The sequence below is a fragment of the Cydia pomonella genome, chromosome 1 (assembly GCF_033807575.1).
Source record: "Cydia pomonella isolate Wapato2018A chromosome 1, ilCydPomo1, whole genome shotgun sequence".
Taxonomy (NCBI): domain Eukaryota; kingdom Metazoa; phylum Arthropoda; class Insecta; order Lepidoptera; family Tortricidae; genus Cydia; species Cydia pomonella.
In genome coordinates this window covers 17946035-17968696 of record NC_084703.1, presented here as the reverse complement: position 1 = coordinate 17968696, position 22662 = coordinate 17946035, and the positions used below count along the sequence as shown (strand labels likewise).

Sequence of the window (22662 nt, the reverse complement as noted above, 5' to 3'; positions counted from 1 at the left end):
CATTCCTCTATTATAATTTGATGGAGACGTAAGTGGGTTAAGTTGTTAGCTAAACTACTTTTAGGTTTATTAGTACAGAAGATTTAATATTGCTTCTTTTTATGAAATGACGATAAATGATGTCGTATTTAATTGTTTAGAAGTTTTGATTAATATTTTATTGTTTAAGATAGTTATAATTTTGTTATCAGTGGTACCATTAAAGAAGGAGTAATGTTTATTGTCTGAATACAAGTTTTGATACGTTTTAACCTTTTGTTTTAGTTAATGCACTCTAAGTTTAATCGTTTGATTGTTTCTTGACTGCTTTTTTAGTAAAGCTGTCATTGTGTTGTCTTAGCAATTTCCATGCATCCTTTACTACCGATTTCAATTCTTTTGGCATGATTGCCTTTTGAAACAATTCTTCTTATCGTGTGGGTTGTAAGATTGATGTACCTTAAAAACCCTGGTGTTAGAGTTATTGAGCCGCCAAAGGCCTCTGACATGGCTCTCATGACGAGCACCACCGGATAGATTGCAGCCGGGACCAACGACTTTACACCGTACCTTCCGAAGCACAGAATCATTTTACTTTTCGGACAATCAGGTGATTCAGCCTGCAATGTAATAGCCAAACCGGGAATAGTCTCACAAAGTCACAAAGCGACTTTTGCTTGACAGTGTCCCCACCGGGATTCGAACCTGGAACCTCCGAATCGAGAGACAACCGCTCTAACCACTAGACCAAGGAGGCTATTGAAACACTGAAATGCTCAAAGTGGCAATTCAAAACAGTTACTTACCCAATCGGTAACCAGCTCGAGTCGACATTGCTTAATCTCGTGGACAGTTGTGACACTATCAAAACCACCAGGAATCATTTCAATGGTAAAATCTAGATGAACTTATGAGTATTTACTCAAAATATAATTTGGCGCCCTATTATACGACCACAAATAAAGGATACTTACACGATAGATTCGTCAGCCCAGACGGGCGTATAAAAATCAGAAAAAATAGAAGAAACTACACAAGGATGACTAAATTACTGTAAAATTAAAGTATTTCTAATAATTAACAGTATTTCCACCTTTCATGATTAAATTATCGAATAGAAAAAAAAATGAATTATACGACCATAAATCTCAAGTATTTTTCATAAAATTTCAACCTAAATGTCGGAAATTACTGTCGTGGTAAAGAGGCGTAACTACATAATTACTGCTTTTTAGAATACGTAGAACAAAACTAGGCATGACACATGAAAAAGATTGTAATTTAAATACTCTATGCAAAATTGTAGAACAATCGGTACATTGTAACAAAAGTTATTCAGTTTTTTGTGTCTCCTGAAAAGTAGGGTTCTTGCTTATACGCCCCTTTAGCATGAAGCCCTCGATATATATATATATACAAGAATTGCTCGTTTATAGGTATAAGATATTAAACACGCGTGCTTTTTCAGTATATTATAACACTTGGGCTTTTTCATTATATTATCCGACTGAGTTAAGAAGGTAACTGATTGCAAATAATATGCATGGAAACGGAGCCTTCTTAATTTGGTCGACTAATATTTTTTTTTAAACCAACTATTAGGTTTCAAATGTTAGTTCAAAAAGGTTTAATCACACCAAACATAATTTATAGATTAAGTTATCTCGTAAATTACATTAAAGAATAAACATAACAATTTATCGATTTGATCTCCCATCCGTCGAAAAGAAATACGAAAATATTAGCTTTTTTACATTTTTTTAATTGGCTGTTTGTCGAACTCGTGCGCGCCTTTGCCTTGCGCGTGCATTGGAATCGTGCGTAAAAAAAAATAACGCGCCATATATTTGTCATAAAATTGGAATAGTTTTGCATGGTTTTAGTTTATATACTGACGAACATATCATTTTGTCATGAAAATTGAAAATGAAGAACACATAAAATTGACGCTGCCAGTAATACTAATAGAAGCAAGAGCCGAGAACTATAGCTTTTTACCATCAAAATCGGGTGAAAAATAATTGGCGGCATATGAAACTTTTATTCAATGGAAAATCAGCAAAAACGCCTAGTCTTTCTTGGAAAACGTGTTAGTAGCTTATTCCAATGAATTGGCGAATAAGTGCCTACCAGCCCAGCACGCTTTGGTGCAATTATTCGATGTTAAAACTGTAAACCACCATTTTGAAAATTGTAGGTACCTTTTCTGTTTTGACAAAAAAAACTGATTTATTCGTTTTGTTTCTTCTTCGCAAGTGTGTTGAAAACGTCGTATAAAACGTGTGTGCATTGGTCATTACCCACGTCGGCTTTCTTATTGCGCGCTCGCTTACAGCTCGCGCGCACAATATCGCCTCGTGTGTAATGACCAACTTAGCACACTTGTATCATAATGTACTATTACCACACATATGGCCCGTTAAATGTTTGACACAGTAACGTAATATGCTAATTTGCGCACTAGTGCGGTATTTTTCAACACACTTGCTCAAAATTACGTTTATATTCCACCGATTTTAGGTTCATAATCTTAGATATTAAACACGCGTGCTTTTTCAGTATATTATTACACTCGTGTTTTTTCATTATATTATCCGACTGAGTTACGAAGGTAACTGTTGCTGTATGCATATTGCATGGAAACGGAGCCTTCCTAATTTGGTCGAGTAATACATTTTTTTAACCTATTAGGTTTCAAATGTTAGTTTTATCCACAGAAAACCGCCTAGGGGTTGGTCTGTGGGTTTTATCACACCAAACATAATTTATAGATTAAAATAAAAATAAAAAGATATCTCGTAAATTACATTAATGAATAAACATAATATTTTCTCGATTTGATCTCCATCCGTCGAATAGAAATACGGAAATATTAGCTTTATTACATTTTTTTAATTGGCTGTTTGTCGATTTCGTTTGCGCCTTTGCCTTCCGCACGCATTGGAATCGTGCGTTAAGAAAAATAAAGCTCCAGCCATTTTCCGTATAGAATTATTTGTCATAAAATTGAAATAGTTTTGCATGTTTTTAGGTTATATATTTGACGAAAATGTCATTTTCAAGCATTGAAAATGAAGAAAACAAAAAATGGACGCTGCCCGTAATACTAATAGAGGCAAGAGCCGAGTACGATAGTCTTTTACCATCAAAGTCGGGTAAAAATAATTGGCGGCATATGAAACTTTTATTCAATGGAAAATCGGCAAAAACGACCAGTCTTTCGGCGTACTAATAGAGGAAAAACAGGGGCCTCGCAAAGATTTTCCGCCCGGGACCTCGCAGAGGCTAAGTCTAATTCCGCCCCTGGCAATGATGCAAAGTGCAAGGTACGTCGCGCTGCACTATTTAACAGATTATTACGGTTGAAAAATAGTGTGATGTGAGAATGGCTAGGAACCCTAGGAACAGAAAAGTAAAACAGGGCACAAGCATTTTGAATGCCTTAAATTAATGTCGAGGTACACGCCGGCATACACTCGATCCCCAAAGTCGGCATCAGCGTAACTCAATTTGGACAGACTAAGCGCACAAAGGTTTATGCGTAGGGTTGCCATACGTCCCGTATATACGGGACTGTCACCGTATTGAAGGCCCGCGTCCCGTATTTGTACCTGTCCCATTTTTGTCCCGTATAATCGATACCGCTGACATATTATGATAAAATTACGGACGCGATATAATACTTCAAGCCTGTAAAAACAGTTGCTAATGAGTTCTAGTGCATGTTCTTCAAATCGCAGCTTACTGTCCATAAGCAGAGCTAGATTTCGTGCTTATAGAAAAGCGCTCTAAAACATCACCCGAAACTAAAACCTGCGGAAGCGCTGGGTCACGTAGCAGTTTATCAGGGCCAAAGAGAATTTGAAATAGAGGAGTATTGTCAAAGAAAACTTCGTAGCAATGTGAATATACTGCCATCTTTCGACACATAATTAAAATTTTAGAACGACATTTGACTTTGATCTTTATTCTTTCACTGATATGTGTTCAATTTGTTAAATATCAAAAAGTGGCATCGGTCGCCCTTTTATGGAACCAGTTATGGAAGAATACCTAGGACCAGACCAATATGGATTCCGACAGAAAAAAGGTAAGAGAGAGGACATACTGGCGCTGAGAATGATTGTAGACAGAAGAATAGACCTAGGCCAAACATACACATATAGCCTTTATTGACTTGGAAAAGGCCTTTGATAGGGCAAATCGAAGAATAATTTTTAATTTGTATAAAGAACAGGAAACAATTATCAGTGTGGGAGAGGAAAGTTGCAGAGCAAGGATAAAACAAGGAGTGCGGCAGGGTTGTCCACTCTCACCCCTTTTCTTTAATATATTTATAGAGTGTGCCATTAGAATTTTTTTAGAAAAAACTGTAGGAGTAGTCAAAATTAATGGGGAAAGAATAGTATTTATTAGAATTGCGGACGACATAGCAGCACTGGCCCCAAGTTTAACAGAATTAAAAAGAGTAATGAAACAGATGGATCGACTTTTTACACAATTTGGACTCAAAATTAACACTATTAAAACTAAAACACTAATTGCTTCAAAGTTTTGCCCGATTAAGGAACAAATTGAGATCAGAGAAACACATATAGAACAAGTAAACAAATTTAGATATTTAGGCAGCTTAATAATTACACAAGACTCCTGATGTACAGATGAAATAATATCAAGGATAGCAATGGCGAAAACAGCTTTCAACGCCAAAAAACATTTGCTAAAGGCTAAGATCTCTAAGAATACAAATGTATGGGTGTGAGACATGGACAATGAGACAGAAAGATAGGAAACGATTAGAGGCTTTTGAGATGTGGTTGTGGAGAAGAATGAAGAGAATAAGTAAGTTGGTCTGAGAAAAAACCGAACGAGGAAGTGCTGCGAATTGTTGGAAAGAGGAGAAACCTACTAAGGACCATAGACAATAGACGAGGCAAAATGATAGGTCACTTGATAAGACACGACACTTTCTCTAAAACTATGTTAGAAGGCAAGATCGAAGATAGAAGAGGATAAGAGGAAAACCACGAGCAAGTTACACGCAGCAACTAAAAGGAAAAGCAAATGTCGTGTCTTACAGGGATCTAAAGAATTTGGCCGAAGACCGCGAAAACTGGCGTCTACTCCACCGACAAGAGCCTTGCTCTTAAATTAAAAGAGAGAGGCCCTTTGAATTCATTGTGCACCCTTCTGTAGTTAGCAATGTATCGAATAATAGGGCTTTGACACAATATTGACCAAATTTATGACAATAAATTTCAGTCAAAATATATCTAATCGTAATCTATAATTAATTATATGGAAAGTGGAGATAAGGAATTAAATCACCATTGTATCAAAAAGTGTCATCAAAAAACCTTAAATAGGTGGCGCTACAATACCTAGAATACTTGACAAAAAAATCAAATCATAGACAGCGCACTTCACTCCGTCAATAACGCCTAGGTTCTAAGCTACTCTAGCGCTAGTCTGGAGAGATTTGGAACTATTTATAGCTGACAGCTGGACACTTTTTTGCAACAGTTCTACCATAAGAGATTTCACTACTTTTAAATACACACTCACCACAAAATGCCACAAACATAAGTTACCTAACTTACCTATGACCTAATAATCCTATTATGTACGGAACTATTATGTGTATCACGATGAGTATTATATTCTTTGATCAATCACGATAGTGCCCTCTAGGTGTAAAATTAAACAGGGGTTCCTACTCCTGACTCCTGTCTTGTCTGGATATTAGTAGATGTCGCAAGCATGGAACGTTTGTTCTGAAGAAATTAGTTTGAATAATGAATAATCAATTAATCGTCTTGATAAATATTTTTATTAAATACTATCGAGCATTGTGTATCGTTACTTGATTGTTACAATTATTTTAAATTTAACAAATCAATTTTTTCACTGTTGGCTGTATGATCACCATTTTGAAGGACATGATACATTATTACACATTTAAAAAGAAAACGTCAAACAAAACCAACATGTCAAGTAGAGTCAAATATATTTGGGACTTTTCCTCCTAAGCCCTTAATGTGTTTTATACAATTAGCTGTAAGATTTTGTTAAAATATTATTGTTCTCCTTTAAATTTAAGTATATTACTATACGTCTTGCGATGAGTTAATTTGTAATGGAATGTTTTGTGGTGAAGTGTCAATAGTGTTGTCAAAATTGCGTGGTCGGTCAATTGGTGCAATACAAAGCTGTACTATTCTAAAGAAAAATACTTAGAAGGCGGCATGTAAATGCATGATGCAAACCTCAGAAGTAATTGCCGTTATTACATCAAGACATGCGATCATCATTGAATTGCACGATTATGGAAACATAGAATATATCGGGAGTCGCGATATAAAGATCCCATTAACCTGGCCCAATATTATTGTGAAGTATTCTTGAACTCCGGCCTCGTGTTCGGTTGAAGGCGCACAATGGCAGGGAGTACCTTGCCTGAACGTGTAGCACAGATATACTACACGTATGGTTTGTTCTGTTCCTCAAATCCCATTGCAGTTATAGGTTTTGCTCTTTCAATTGTACTATTTTGTTGGTGAGTATTTATTATAAAACACATTTTATTAGACAGCCATGATGAAATCATTACTTTAGAACATTAATATATCATGTATTTTTTGTTTATAGTTATCCATTATTAAATGTACCCTTACCAGGAAACATACCAATAGTTGTCAATTTGCCATTACTTGATACCAAGGAATTCAATAAAGCAAATTGCAACACTAACAACTGTCTACCAGAAGGTAAGTTCATGAAATAGCTGAAACAAATTGAAACCTTATTCTTCAATCAATTGGGCATTGCAATTACAATAAATCAATAATGTTCTTTGATATCCCAAAACCTGTATGACAAGAAAAGTCAATTGGACATGGTGTGCTTCTTAAGGTGGTATCCTACCAGTGTGGGGCACTGTGCGGCACAATCATATTCAGTACAAAAATGCTTGTTCCACACAGTGCCGAACACTGGTGGAATCCCTTCTTTATGATATGATATCGGTATGTAGGAAGTATGAGTATTCATATTCATTTGCTAAAAACTTGTGGACTCAAAATAACTTTCATTCCTTATCACCAGGGCCTGTACATTTCATGCTGTTGATGGAAAAATTATGTCACATTACATAGAGTATGGTTCCAATTAGTATTTTCGTAATAATGAATCATTTATCAACCTCTTTATTTAACTGATATAGATACTTGTCAATAAGTACAGAAACATTTAACTGACTTTCATCTTATTATCACTCAACTAAATAATACAGTAGCGGAAAATAATCTATCTTGTTTGTGTTTTTTGAAGTATATTTTTATAAGAATGATTAAGGCTGCCTAAACGATTATCATGTGAAAGTCCTTTAGATGGAGAGTAAAATCATATACTACATTTGTATGCCTTCATATAAGAAACTCGTTTTGTAAGAGTATATAGGGAATTACGAGAGAAATATAGGTAAAAGTGGTTTATTAATAAAGAAAACAACAAAAATTACAGATTCTGCACTGAAAATTAAAATATTAGATTAGTACTTGGTACTGAAACCCTTTGCATCAAGAACAGCTTGGCATCTTCGCGGCAGTGATGCAATCAACTTTGCGAGGAAAGAACTTGGAATGTGTTCCCACTCTTCCTTTAATTGTTCAAATCTTTCGTTGACATTTCTTGCATTCTTTGCACTAACACAACAACCTAGCTCCTTCCATAGGTTTTCTATAGGATTCAAGTCCGGATTTTGGCTGGGCCATTCCAAAACCCTCATTCTACCTTTTTTTGAACCATTGCTTAACACATTCACTGCCAGACAAAAAACGGCGCACTACCTCAGAAACCGGTGATCTATAGCTGCATACAAAACAACCTGCCCAGCGGGTTGTCCGGCATCTGAACAAAGTTCACGAGCACCCAACAGGTGGGTTCCCGGCAGTGAATGTGTTAACAAGATTAGACGAATGTTTCAGGTCATTATCTTGCTGAAACATAAACGCTCTGTCGAAATTTTGGCGTGCCCAGGGAAGAAACACATCTTGTAATATTCCTTCATAAACTTCCTTCGTCATAATGCCGTTTATTCAATGTAAAGGACCAACTCCACTTGCACTGAAACAGCCCCACACCATAAAGGAGCCGCCGCCGTGTTTGACTGTAGGAAGCTGATACTTAGGGTCATAGCTAGCATTGTCGGGACGTCGTACGTAGGTAATTCCAACTGTTCCGAACAATAAAAACTTGGATTCATCGCTCCAGATTACCTTTTCCCACATTTCCGCAGTCCAAGAAAGATGTTCTTTCGCATATTTTTTTCTAGCTGCTCGATTTTTCTTGGAAATCAGTGGTTTCTTTGCAGGACGACGAGCACGAAGTCCACCATCCATCAGGCGATTTCTTACAGTACGTACGGACACAGATACTGAATTTCCACACGATATTTCCCGCATAATGTCGCTCGCCGTGAGTCGTGGATTGTGTCTTGCTATTCGCAAAATGTTGCGGTCTACCAAACTTAATGTGCAGCGTGGGCGAACAGGTCTGTTGAGCATTATTGACACCTCCGTGAGCTTTTTCCCGTTTCAAAACCTTCGATATAGTAGACGGATGAACTTGAAATTGCTTAGCCAGCATTGATTGTGTGAAGCCATTTATAATTGCTTCTTGTATAATAAAATAAATAAATAAAATAAAATAGCCTTTATTTAAGAAAGAACACTTCTTGTATAGCTACTGTTAAGTTTTTATTTCCACGAGGTCTCCCCATGACGGAACTGATATTTCTTACAAATATGATTATGAATTAGCACGATATTCCGTTTTTTATCGACTTAAATACTACTAGTGACGGACGCTAAATTCCAGAAAAATGAATTCAACTTTAATTTCGAAATATGTACCGGCCTGTTAGCGTATAATTGGTTGAGAATAAATCAATCAAACCTTTTTTGATTAGTTATCCACAAATTCAGTTCTTGGTTTCATCTACTTTGAAATATTTTACAGAAAAATCTCAATATGATAGATTTTTTTCTGCTACTGTAGATTAGATTAGATTTCTTTATTTCACAATGAAAATTACACTATAAATTTAATACATTCGTCAAAAGTATGTTTATCTTCTCATTAAGATTGTTAAACAATACATTATAAATTAAAAATAATAAAATTAAAATTGTGTGTCCCAAAAAAATATGTCGAACAATTGGATATAAACCAACTTAATATTAATTTGGAATTGTTGTTAAAATGTCAAATAAAGATAAAAATATTACAAAAAGAACAATATGTCATGTTTCAAATACAAATGCTTACAATTTAATAATAATTAAAATTACATATGTCGTTATAAATTGAATTCCATGTACAGAGTACAAAGGGTTATCCAATGAAAGGTTTCTCAATTAGCGCTTAAATGTTTCATCACACGGCTAGTTTCACAGATTGGCTGGAGAGCCGTGAAAACCTTGTGTCGGATATTGAGAGCACTCTATCCAGAGTTTCGGTGTGGGGTCGGGATAATTTAATCCGGTTCAACCCCACAAAGACACAAGTTTGCGCGTTTACCGCTAAGAAAACCCCATTAACTGTGGTCCCACAGTTCCAAGGCACAGCCCTTACCGTGTCAGGGAGTATTGGGATCCTCGGTGTCCACATCTCCAGTGACATCCAATTCCGTAGCCATCTTGCCAGGGAAGACTGCGCTGGCGTCTAAAAAACTCGGTGTGCTCAATAAAGCAAAGCGATACTTTACTCCAGGGCAAAGACTGCTGCTTTATAAATCGCAAGTCAGACCCCATATGGAGTATTGCTGTCACCTTTGGGCAGGAGCACCTGGATGCCAGCTTGGGCCCTTCGACTCAGTCCAAAGACATGCTGTATGAATCGTCGACGATCCCAAACTCACAAGCGGTATTGAACCTTTAAGTCTAAGGAGAGACTTTGCCTCCTTATGTGTGTTCTACCGCTTGTACAATGGGCTATGCTCTGAAGAATTGTTTGACATGATGCCCACGGCTACTTTCTATCACCGCACCGCCCGCCGTCGGCAGGTTGTTCATCTTCACACCCTAGAACCTAAATGGTCACGCACTGTGCGGTTTAAGATGAACTCCTCCCGCGCACGCTCCGGTTGTGGAATGAGCTACCTGCCGAGGTTTTCCCAAGGGTCTACAGTATGAGGTTCTTCAAAATAGGAGTGTACAGATTTTAAAAAGGTCGGCAACGCGCATGTAACACCTCTGGAATTACAGGCCGTCAATAGCAGTCACCGTAGCCTATGGACGGCTACGGTGACTGCTTACCAGCAGGCGGGCCGTATGCTTGCTTGCCGACGTCGTGGTATAAAAAATAATGGTTCATAGTAAGTCAGACCGATAACTCTGGGGCTCTTTCTTGAAAGCGCCATGTGACAAGGAACTGGGCGGCTACCGGGAAAATCGAAATTCGTCAATTGCGGGCATTTTTCTCTGTCACTCTAATTACGTGTTAGTGAGAGTAAAAGAGCAAGATCCCCGCAATTTGCGAATTTCGGTTTTCGCGGTAGGCCCCCTGTTCTCAAATGCCCTGTAGCTCGAACGTATATCAGACCTGTCTAACATATATCAGTACATCGAACAGGTATTGTGTAGAGGTAGAGAGTGCGTCATTATACATTAAGAACCAAAGAGTTCTTTACAAGGGTGCCTGTCTGTTACACCGGCAAGTGTACGTATTGCGCGTTTTTGCATTATTAGTTTAGATAGATGGGGTTTGTAGTTGAGATTAAAGATGGCGAAGACGTCTTGAGAATTTTTCAGTTTTGTGCATTAATGTTGTTTAAAGTGTAATATTGATAGCTTATTATGCAGTGACCTATCATGGAAGTGTGCAGCTAATGAAAAACTAATCTTGAAATGCATTTAACCATGTTTCAATCAACACCCCGCAATCCATCGTGGCTTCTAGTATAGTCCACCTATCTCTTTACTAAAAGCAACTACTGAAAAACATCATACTCTACGACCCCACTTATAAGTTATGTATGACTGAATAACGACTCTTGATATTGGCAAAAACACCATAGATTTGACGGAGGCCATATTTTAAAAGAAGATTTTAATATAGATTATTTTAAGCAATATATTTTACGTAACAAGTATTTACTTTTCTACGCGTCAATATGTAATTTATCTAAATTTGTAGTGTTTTAAAAAAACTCCCTGTATGTTTAATAACATCATTTTTGCATCAATGATATGAAATGTATGGGCCCTGCTTATCACATTGGAAATGTGAAGTGAAATGTTGGATCATGTTAAAAAAAATATAGAATAGATGTAGCTACAAATTCCAAATACAATATAAATTAATTATATATAGGTTGCTAATTAATATTTTAGCAATTGTTTTTTAATCATATTTTATAACTTGCATATTTATTGCTTGAGATATTCTATGACCAACATACCCATTACTGAATACCATAATAATATTTTACTTAATTTTCCAGATTCATCCTCAACATTAGAACTATTGTTTAACGAGACTCAAAAACTACCATATGTTTGGGCCAAAGATAGGCCCCTACTTTATGTGCAACAAATCATACTCAAAATAGGTGTGTATAAGGCTGTGGACTGAATTAATACTAACTGCTGATTTTGAATTCAAAAAATGATTTTGCTATTCACATTGATATACTTACTTCTATTTAAACTACATCCACTTAGGAGCAAAACTGTCCCAATAGTAGCATATTAGTAGAATATGGAGAAGTTGATGTCGATCTAGGGGAGGGGCACATGGTTAATACATAACAGTACTCCTTGAATTTTTTTACAAATCCGCCTAACATACGATGTACTTGGCATTTACGGTTATTTTGTAATATCGAATCGAAAAGTAGAAAAAAATACATTTTTATTTTTTCCAATATTTTTATTTCCGCTTATGTAAACTCCAAACGGCACCATATATAATTGAGAAATTATGCCACTATAAAATCATCATGAAATTGTTTAAACGGGGCATATTTTTGAAGTTACTTTTAGGTGACTTATAGTTCGGTGCAAATGTGTACCAATAAAAACAGCCATAGAAAGTGTCTGTTAGTTCAATGTTAAAGGCGACTCTTATTCTGCCATAACTAGAAGACTATGTTCAAGATTTAAACAGTTGATACCTCATTTTACCTAGTTGGTTGCTAAGTTCTGTTACTCGATTTGCAACCTCTTTATTTCCGTTAAAACAAATGCTGCCGAAAAAATAAAAAATGACAATGTGGTGGAGTTGTGAGCTATAATTATATACCACACATAACGCTTATCTCGTCGTATCTATAATGAATTGCGGCCTAAAAGATAATCGTATCGCAGTTATTGCGTTGTACAAATGTGGGCACCCGCCAAACATGATTTTGAAGTTGCTTGAAAACCTAAAAATCAACAAACAATTTGTTAATCGCACAATTAATAGATACAATAGTACTCAGAGCTTCGATGACCGCAAGAGGTCTGGAAGAACACGCACCGTTCGGACCCCAGCTCTAGAAGGAGGCTAGAGAGAAGTCGCGTGCTATTGAAGCGGTATGCACAAAATGGCCACCGAAAAATACTATTTATAGATGAAAAAAAATTTACCATTGAAGAATGTTGTAACCGCCAGAATGACAGAGTGTATGCAAAAAACAGTCAAGAGGCGATTGCGGCTGTTCCGAGAGTGCAACGAGGCCATCATCCCTCTTATGTGACGATTTGGCTGGGTGTGTCATACTCAGGGCTAACACAGGTTCATTTCTGTGAAAAAGATGTGAAAACTGGGGCCAAAGTTTACCAGGAAACCGTTCTCGAACCAATAGTGAAGCCGTTAAGCCACACCCTATTTCAAAACCAGCCATGGGTCTTTCAACAGGACTCAGCTCTTGCACATAAGGCAAAAACAACTCAAGCCTGGTTTCGAAGGAAAAAAAATACTTTATTGCCCACGGAGATTGGCGGTCCTCCAGCCCGGACCTTAACCCCCTGGATTATGCCATATGGCAGGTTATTGAGGAGAAAGCCTGTGCTAAACTCCACACAAATCTTGACTACCTCAAGCGGGCCATAGTTAAGACACTGACGGAATTAGACATGACAATCGTACGTGCCGCTATTGATGATGGGCCTCGTCGTTTGAGGGCCTGTGTCAAGGCCAGAGGAGGCCATTTTGAATGATATTGTTATATGTAATTCCTGATTTTGTGTACTTCATTTTAATATATAGTTTATTCAACTTTCGTTTGTATATTTTATGTAGATAAAGATTATTGCAGTAACAGAATTTAGTAACCAACTAGGTAGAGAGGCTAAATTTCTTAATTATGTATGGTTCCCTATTTGGAGTTTTCGTAGAAGGAACTGTATATAAATTGTAATTTATATATAGGTGTATCACCCTGGAATAACAACCTGCGTATGTGGGATGCATTTAGAGCTCCCCTGCAAGAAGTCTTCCGGTTGCTAGAAGCTATAAAAAATCATGAGGATCCTGAAACGTAAGTGGGCAATATTATTTGGTATTTACAACATCATCATAATTTAAATTTTCAGTTAGGTGTAGGTGCACACATAGATCGTGCCATTCACGAAGACGCGTGCCTTGAGTCGTATTGTCATGTTATTAAAGATTAGATTTGACTTATCTGCGCGTCATCGTAAATGACACGAACTATATTTCATATATAATAAACAGGCATGCATACATGCAAGTTACCAGTCATTGTGTTTACCTATTTACTTCCAACTATAACAAACTGGCATTTATCTTCATCTTAATTGTCAATTAGATACAGGTATTATTTCACGTGTGTATTTAGTTGAATTTATATGAAATGTAGTAGTACTAGTAGATTTATTTTACTTTTTAATATTCGTATGCCTACAGAATGTTGTATAGGTACTTATTAAATTGACTTAAAAATAGAGTTGCCAACCTTAATGCACAGATGCAGCATTAGTATATTTGGGATCAAATTGTGGTACTTTGGTAATAAAAGCGGAACTCCTTCACCCAGCCTTATTTAACTGGGTAAGGTATAGAAGCTGACAACATATTGAATTGAAAGGCATGAAAAATTAAACCACGTTAAGGTTAACTTTCTAAACATTTATTGCACTTTAGCATATGACATTAAACATATATATATTTAAAAAAACGCATCCTCAAATTACTCTAATTTACAACTGAACGTTCGTTTTTTTTTTATACTACGTCGGTGGCAAACAAGCATACGGCCCGCCTGATGGTAAGCAGTCTCCGTAGCCTATTTACGCCTGCAACTCCAGAGGAGTTACATGCGCGTTGCCGACCCTAAACCCGCCCCCCTCGTTGAGCTCGTTTCAGTGCTTATAACCTAGTCTAACCTGAAAACGGGACAATCGCCGTCCTGCGCACTAGGACTCCAGAAACTGGACGGCCCGCGTATAGCGGTCTGGTCATACAAACCATTTTGTTTTTTATTTAAAAAATATTTAAATTTAGTTGTATTAATTTTATTATTGCTAACATCATAATAAAGGTTGAACACGCCAAAACGTGGGCATATTAAATAGTCAATAAAAACATAATCAAGTACATTTAAAAAAAAAAAATTATTACATTGGCTTACACTACTATCGTACATTTATAAACATACAAATGTGTTTTAATTATGCTTTGAATACGCCATTGCTCTCACTTTGCGTCGAATGCGGCTCATCAAGGTTTGCACGGCATTATCAGGGTTTTTACCAGCCCAAGTCCATGTTTTTTGCAAATCAGCCACGGAATTGATTTGCCCGCCCTTCTTTTTTAATATCCCTTTCATTATGGACCAATATTCCTCGATAGGCCTGAGTTCAGGGCAATTAGGAGGATTGCAGTGTTTTGGTACCACAGCAACACCATTCTGTTTGTACCAGTCTAACACAGCTTTGGCATAGTGGTAGCTTGCAAGATCAGGCCAAAACAATGGTTGCGAAATATGTTTTCTTAGAAAGGGTAAAAGTCGCTTCTCCAAACATTCTTTTTTGTAAATTTCGCTGTTTACAGTGCCTGTAGTGATAAATGATCGACTTTTTTTACCGCAGCTGCAAATAGCTTGCCAAAGCAAGTACTTTTTCGGAAACTTGGACCTCTTTTTTAACTTACAGTCCTCAGGAGCATTTTTTCGACTCGTACTAGTATAAAACTCCTGGCCTGGTATCTGTTTAAAGTCAGCTTTTATGTACGTTTCGTCGTCTAACACGATGCATTTAAATTTTGTTAAGAAATTATCGTATAACTTTCTTGCCCTTCGTTTGGCCGTCAAATTCTGTATAGCGTTGCGGTCAGGTGCAGCTTGAGCCTTGTACGACCTTAACCCAGCTCTTGTCTTTACTTTTTGTACATAAGATTGTGACATTTGTACCTTTTTAGCGACATCCCGTGACGAAATCTTCGGATTTGTTTTAAAAAGCTGTAAAACTCTGGCTTCTTTTTTTTTGTGTCTTACGTCTTGCTTTCCGCCAGTACCTGACTTCCGTTCTACAGTAAACCGTTCCCGGAACTTTTTTTAAACAGAACAAACAGTGGATTGTGGATATTTCAATAACTTTGCTAGTGCTCTGTAGCTTAGAAGGGGATTTTCTGTGTGTTTGAGCAAAATCATTTCACGCTGCTGAAGTTCAGGGCTCTCCATCGTGAAAACGAATGTACGAAGTGACATGCTGTCATAATATTTTTTGTTGATCATACTATTTAGTTTATAAATATATTACTAAATAGTTTGTGTAGTCGTAAATAAAAAAAATATAAGTACATATGTATGCCCACGTTTTGGCGTGTTCAACCGTTATTCGAAACATAGTTTTACATCCAAATTGTATATTTTAGTAAAGGCAGTCTGTCCCAGTACTGCTACCAAATAGGAGGCATCAAGCAACAAAACAGTAAAGCAAGTTTAGAGCGGGTGCTGCCTGAATACAGCTGCCTCTTACTCTCTCCCGCTAACTTGTGGCAGCAAAACCTGCAAACATTCTCAATGGATGTCAATGTTGTTAATACCGTTCTCTCTTACCAAGTAAGTCATTTTTGTTTTATTTTAATTAGCAATTAACAGTCCTATACAAAAATAATGTAGTATTAAATAGTAAGATAAAAGAAAATTTGAAATAGAGGTGGATTGTCAAAGAAAACTTTATAGCCACAGATCTAATTGATCAAAAGCCAAAGGTATGGCGGCATCGTTACGAGCGAGGCGCCACAACCTTTTGCCGATGCCCGGTAAGATGGCGTAACTTTTTGATATTTTAACACATATCAGTGACAGCATAAAAATCAAAGTCAAATGGAGTTCTAAAAATTTTAATTATGTGTCGAAAGATGGCAGTAACTTTAGTATTTCAAATTCTCTTTGGTAAGATGAAGATCCAAAAGCGAAACATCCTCAATTACAAAATCAGTTCTCTTAAAGACCTACGAAATATTTACCCGGTTCCCGTACGGAATAACATGTTTGAACGGGACGTCGTTCTACACATGCAAAGCGCTGTCTCGCTTGCACATGACATTCCCTACGGAAAACTCCGTGCGTCTGCTGCCAGTGTTAAAGAAGTCTAATCTAAATTAATTTTACGCTAGTCATGAAACTGAATAAACAGTTGAGCAGTCTAGAAAAATGCCGGCTAGATACGTGGTGCTAACCAACGTACACCGATTTATATCGTGTAGTCAAACTTCAAACAAAAAAAAAATGTAGATCTCGTGTAAAAAAAAGTGACGACGCGAGAGATTTAAGCATGTTTGCTAAGGGTTGCGCCCGGGCGGACCGTCGCCGGCGAGCAAAAAAATATTAGTTATATTTTTATTACTAAAAACATTTTATTAGGAATATTTTTTTACTTTTAGACTTCGGCAGATGGCATGTAGTTATGCTCTAAAATATATCGTCAGTATTTTTGTAACACCTTGTATAAGGATCATAAGTGCCTATAACATACATATACCGGGTGTTTCCTGTAGCAGGTGCAATAAATTAAACTGTAGGCTGTACTCCTCAAACTGACCAACATTTGATCAGCAACTTTTATAAATAACTTATGTTTTGGTTTTTAGGGTTGCGTACCCAAAGGGTCAAACGGGAACCAATTACTGAGACTTCGCTGTCCGTCCGTCCGTCTGTCACCAGGCTGTATCTCATGAACCGTGATAGTTAGCCAGTTGAAATTTCTACAGATTATGTAAACTAAAAACAACAACAAATACTAAAAACAGAATAACAAAGAATAAATAAGACTCCGCTAAGCCTCGTCCGACAAAATCGAAACTCATCCACGGATTGCCATTTCCCGACCTCTGCAATAATATAGTACATTATTCTCGCTCTCGCTCGTGTTACAGGAAACACCCGGTATAATACTTACTATTCTATGTTTGTAGAGTCTGAGGGCCTACCGCGAATCACGTTCGACGAGTTGCCTGTGTGTTCTGTCGCACTTGTAAATTCGTGCGTAAGTGTGATAGGGAGGCAACACGTCGAACGTGGTTCGCGGTAGGCCTTCTGTTGGGAAAGAGAGGAGTCGTGGAATGTAATGGGCCCCATATATTCCACGAGTCTTCTCTTTCCGCACATACTCTACCGGAATTAAACTAATCAAGGATTTTGAAAATAAAATAAAAGAAAAGCCTTGGTACAGCTCTGCGTCCAAAATTTTGAATTTCGAACGAGAATCATAAAAAGTTCAGAGTTTGAATGGGTCTAAAAATACACCTTCCTTATACTGTGGTGTTAACGGACAATAATAATAAGTGATGTTTTCAAATAGTGTAACATTGGGATTGATCCCTGTTTGGTTTCTTTTACATACTTTTATTCAGCTTCACCGTGTATATTTGGATGATGCGTACCTTGATTCGTATTGTCATGTTATTAAAGGTTAGATTTGACAAATTTACGCGTCATCATGGATGACACGAACTATATTATGAGCATCCAATTTTGTAACTTAGAACCACTACCTTGTGTCTGATTGAGCTCAAATTTGGCATACTTCTGTATAACATGGAGCTGATCTGATGATGCAATTGGAAGGTAGTTAATGGTTTAAACACGTTGAGAAAAACATAAACATATAAACTCATTAGAAAGATCAGATTTCTTTTATAATCAGTTATCTAAAGGTATGTATATACATATATACTTTATTGTACATAGAAATAAAAACACGAGAAACACAGTTCCAGAGTAAATAAAATACAACGAAGGCGAACTTATCCTTTTATGGGATCTTTCCAGTTAACCTTTGAGGAAATGAATAGAACAGAAGTAAAGATGATTGAATAGGCGGGTCCACACGGAGCAAGCAGCCTTGCGAGGAAATTTCCTCGCGCGGCAAACGCCCGGCCTCGCGCGTCCGTGTGCTGGTGTAACTTTTGCCTCAGCACGTTTGCCTGCAAGTCGGCGTCACTCAGTCAGCTGTTCAAAATGGCGCCGCACGTTGATTGCAGTAGCTTGTTTTGCTATTTAAAGCAATTCAAAACAAAATGAGGAAGAAAGAAGGACATGACAATATGCGTCACTCGTCATAATATTTTTTTTCCAACGTTGTCAAGTTTTGATAACTTTTAACGTAAGTACGGACAAAATAACCACGCGCACCATAAACAAACACGTCTACACTGGCGCGCGGTTAACGTCTGAGGCGTCTTTGAGCACGCCGAAAAACCGGACAAGGTCGCGCTCGGGCGAGAAAAACGCGTGCGCCTTTTGTGCGCGTAAGGAAATTGCCTCCCGCGTATGTTCGCTCTGTGAGGACCCGCCTAATGACAAACAAAAACAAAAGTGTACAATCACTAAAATTAATGACATGCAAGTTTTGAATACACATTGATACAAATATACATAAATAGAAATATAACAAAAAAAACTTATATATATATATATATATATATACATATAAATAAATAAATATTCTATATATAATATAAATAGATATGAATTCGAATCAGAAAAGTAAAGGAAATTAAAAGAGTAGAAGTACGCAATGGAACTAGTAAGCCGTAACCAAAGTATCGGAAAGCCAGAATTTTTTAAGCCTCTCCTTGAGTGATGGTACAGATTGGGATTGGGAAAGGTAATGTGTTTTGTTTATTATAATTGTGCAGAACCTGCCAAAGAGCAAAGTGTCCATAGCAGAGATGGCATTCGGCATGCAGCTGCGGGATTGCGGCATCAAGCGCTATCCGCTGCGCGCGCGCCCACGCGTGCTGCAGTACGCCGTCTCCGTGTTCTACCAGCGTGTCGAACCAAGGTCACGCTCACCTTCCATAATAGGCATCATTTTACACATAATTTTTATTAAGGCCCCGTAGGTGTGGGCTCTTTTCTCTCTCTCACTGAACGTACGCTTGAGCGAGACGGATGAGCGTGCTCGGGATCGCGGATATCATGTTTTAGAATTTTAATTTGTTGTAAGTTTTAACACATAAGTAATCGATGATACCCTCACACTAAATAAAATTTCGCATTTTTCAGCTTCATATTTTAACTAAGCTTTTGTGCATACTTAGTTACTACTGTTATTAAGTGTTACCGTTTCGCTCTCAAGAACTGAGCGGGGAATTCATTTCAACTCTATTTGCTCGCTTTGTCATTTCCGTTCGACTGTTTCTTGGAGGAAAATTGTAAATACAAGTATGTAGCGAGTACTTGGGTGATATCATAGTGTAACCAGACTCCGATGACATTGAATTTGTCACTTGTTATGGATAAAACTAAAAGAGTGACCATAAATGTCGTAAATAAATTGATTTTTTTAACAGTAAAAAATTAATTATCGGTAATCTCACAAATACTGGTACGAAATAATTGCTTATAACTTACTGAATGCACATTGCACAGGCTTGGTCCTGTTCACGTCTCCCGAATCATCCTGTTTAGGCAGGTACCTAAGTTGCTTATACGCTCTATTTTTAATTAATCCTTAAAATAAGTAAAATCGAAAAATAAAATATCATCCGTTTTAAATGCAGTAGCAACTGATAAGTTTACAGTCGGTGCCAAGCCAAATAGTTACAGTTAGTACTTTAAATTTGGTGTTACTAGTAGTCACATAATTTAAAAAATATGAGAAATAATGACCAGAAAATAATGATGCTGATGGTGACCACGCGTCTTTGCAGAAACTTCAATAAAGCGAAGTCTACGGGAGGTAGCAATAAGAGAACAGAATATAAAAACCGATATATTTTTTAATGATTAGTATTCTACAAGTTTATCCTTTAAAAGCACTGCATTTGCTGATCACATGACATGATAACATGACCATTGTAGCGTGGACGACTTCCGGTAGCTAAATATTGTAAGTAGGTCCAGAACTTATATCTATAATCGTATTTCATCTGTAACCTTTTTATCACAACTTTTTATCATCATGGCGAGTTAAATGCTTGTAATAAATAATAATATTACATTTTCAGATTTTTGAATTCGCTGACGAAAAAGTTGAGAGCAATGTACCCCCTGTACCAAGAGCAGCCGTATTCGCACGCGGAGGAGCTGACCCTGGTGTACTACCCGGGCCAGTTCAACTATCGCGAGCTCGTGCCGCTCATGATCACCTTCGTCGGGATATTCCTCTACGTCTACTTCTCTTTGAGGAAGATCGAGTACATACGATCTAAGCTGGGACTGTCTGCGTGCGCGATGGTCACAATCGCCGGTAGTCTCTCCATGTCTATGGGAATATGCTTTTATTTTGGCATTTCGTTGAGCCTCCAAGGCAAAGAGATCTTTCCTTACCTCGTGATAATCGTCGGGCTGGAGAATGTCCTCGTGCTGACCAAGAGCGTGACCTCCACGGACTCGAGGCTTGATGTCAAGATCCGGCTCGCGCAAGGCTTGAGCAAGGAAGGCTGGTCTATCACAAAAAATCTACTCACAGAAATAACCATCTTGACTGTGGGCTTCTTCACGTTTGTCCCATTCATTCAAGAATTTTCAATATTTATGATAGTCAGCTTAATTTCCGATTATTTTGTCCAAATGGTTTTCTTCGCAACCATTCTTGGAATCGACGTTCGACGCATGGAATATTTTCAAGATCAGAATAACAAACTTCATCTAAAAGAGTACTTTAACGCGAACAACGCTCTGAATTGGCGATTTGAAAAGACCTACTCGGATGAGAGCAACATGTCGCCTCTTAGAATGACTAAGTCGAAATCGCATCCGAGGCTAAATGGTTTGGCCCAAAACAACCCGACGGATGTGCTGGCGAAGCGCAAGTCGAGCCCGCAAATGCAGGACCAGAAGGTGCCAAAGCGGATCCGCCTAGTGAACATGTGGGCGAGAACGCGGTTCTTCCAGCGCGCCTTCATGGTGTGGATGCTGGTATGGATATCGATGATAGTCTACAATTCGGGTGTAGTCGATTATTTTATAACTAATCTCGAAAAACCGGACGTCAGTAGCAAGACGGAAAAAAAAAGCGACGAAAATTTTCCGCCAAAGCAATTAGTTGATGTGTTTTACGATGATAGCAATAGGAGCCCAATGGTGTTTTCGCCACTTTTGGAAATGTCTGATCCGGATAAAAGCGTGGAGAACACGAACGACACTATACTGCTGAAACATTCGCCGCACTCCCGTCCTTGGTCGAGGTTAGTTGCATTTAAACCTATATTCTGGAGGGCCTAACGCGAAAATTGAAATTTTGTTATATGCCTCTCTATCTCTCTTGCATTATTCAAGCAATAAAGCGGGAATTAGATCATTTATAAAATAAATGGTTTAATTAGGCCTTCTGTAACAGTTTCAGCGGTCATTTTTGCTTCTTGAGTACGTGTACGTACGGTACACGTACTTTAACGTTACTACTTTATTTATTTCGCTAGCGAGAAGATGGCTCGCTTTTAAAACCACCGAGCTGCTCATACTGAGAATGTCGGTTGCAGAGTGTCGGCGTACCACTGGTCAGCGATCCTTGGGCAGTACAACGAGTCGCTGGCGGGGCGCGTGGTGGCGGTGCTGCCGCCCGTGCTGCTGTCGCAGCGCGTGTCGCCCGAGCGCGCGGCCGCTGTGCGCCTGCCCGATGAGCGCGACCCGCCGCCGCTGCGTTGGCAGGCGCTCGCCGCCGCGCTTGACCCGCTTGACACGCTGCCCGGTACGCCGTTATCAATACCAGCCGTTGACTTCTCTATTTGTCAAAGACTATATGCTTTTCTACAATTTCTACGGTCAGGTAGACGGCCCCGGTGCAGAGATTTTACCGCTCCGTCCGAGATGGAATGTATTAGTTGGCCGTATATTGTCATAAAAAATGATTGATACAACTAAATGGATAGGTAAACTTTACAAAGGTTGGGATATCCTTGTAACTATAAGCTTCGGAGTGCCTGCATCAGGAGACTCCGCTCATCCGAAACATAATTATATAGCGAAAATATATGTTGCTGTAATATTGAGCGCCATTTCAGTACGAAAATTATAGACAGGAAGTCTAAGTGCCGAACATAATGTATGGAACTGAGACCGGCTTCAAAATAGCTTTTAATTCCGTTCAATTGATGGTGCTGCAAAACCCGAAACCAGAGGTCTAAGGGCCAAATAAAATGGATGAAACTCTGATCAGCTGCGTTAGTGACGCCATGTGGTACCTGGTAATCGGAATATTGGAGGAACGTGATTTTGTATAG

General features: G+C 38.0%; 1 protein-coding gene across 3 annotated transcripts in view; it reads left to right on the top strand.

The window, feature by feature from the left end:
• Positions 1-5678: 5678 nt before the first annotated feature.
• The window catches only part of LOC133517291 (sterol regulatory element-binding protein cleavage-activating protein), a 49477-nt gene continuing 32493 nt past the window's right edge, over positions 5679-22662 (top strand). The window contains exons 1-8 of one of the 3 annotated variants that reach the window (XM_061850537.1): positions 5679-6535; positions 6628-6746; positions 11483-11590; positions 13396-13504; positions 15862-16048; positions 19132-19277; positions 20446-21627; positions 21922-22130. In XM_061850537.1, the coding sequence (XP_061706521.1) occupies positions 6417-6535; positions 6628-6746; positions 11483-11590; positions 13396-13504; positions 15862-16048; positions 19132-19277; positions 20446-21627; positions 21922-22130 (2179 nt within the window). In that variant the 5' untranslated portion in view covers positions 5679-6416. Of the gene's footprint in view, positions 6536-6627; positions 6747-11482; positions 11591-13395; positions 13505-15861; positions 16049-19131; positions 19278-19319; positions 20328-20445; positions 21628-21921; positions 22131-22662 lie in introns of those variants that run through there. The other 2 variants (XM_061850545.1, XM_061850552.1) reach the window with 2 other exon arrangements.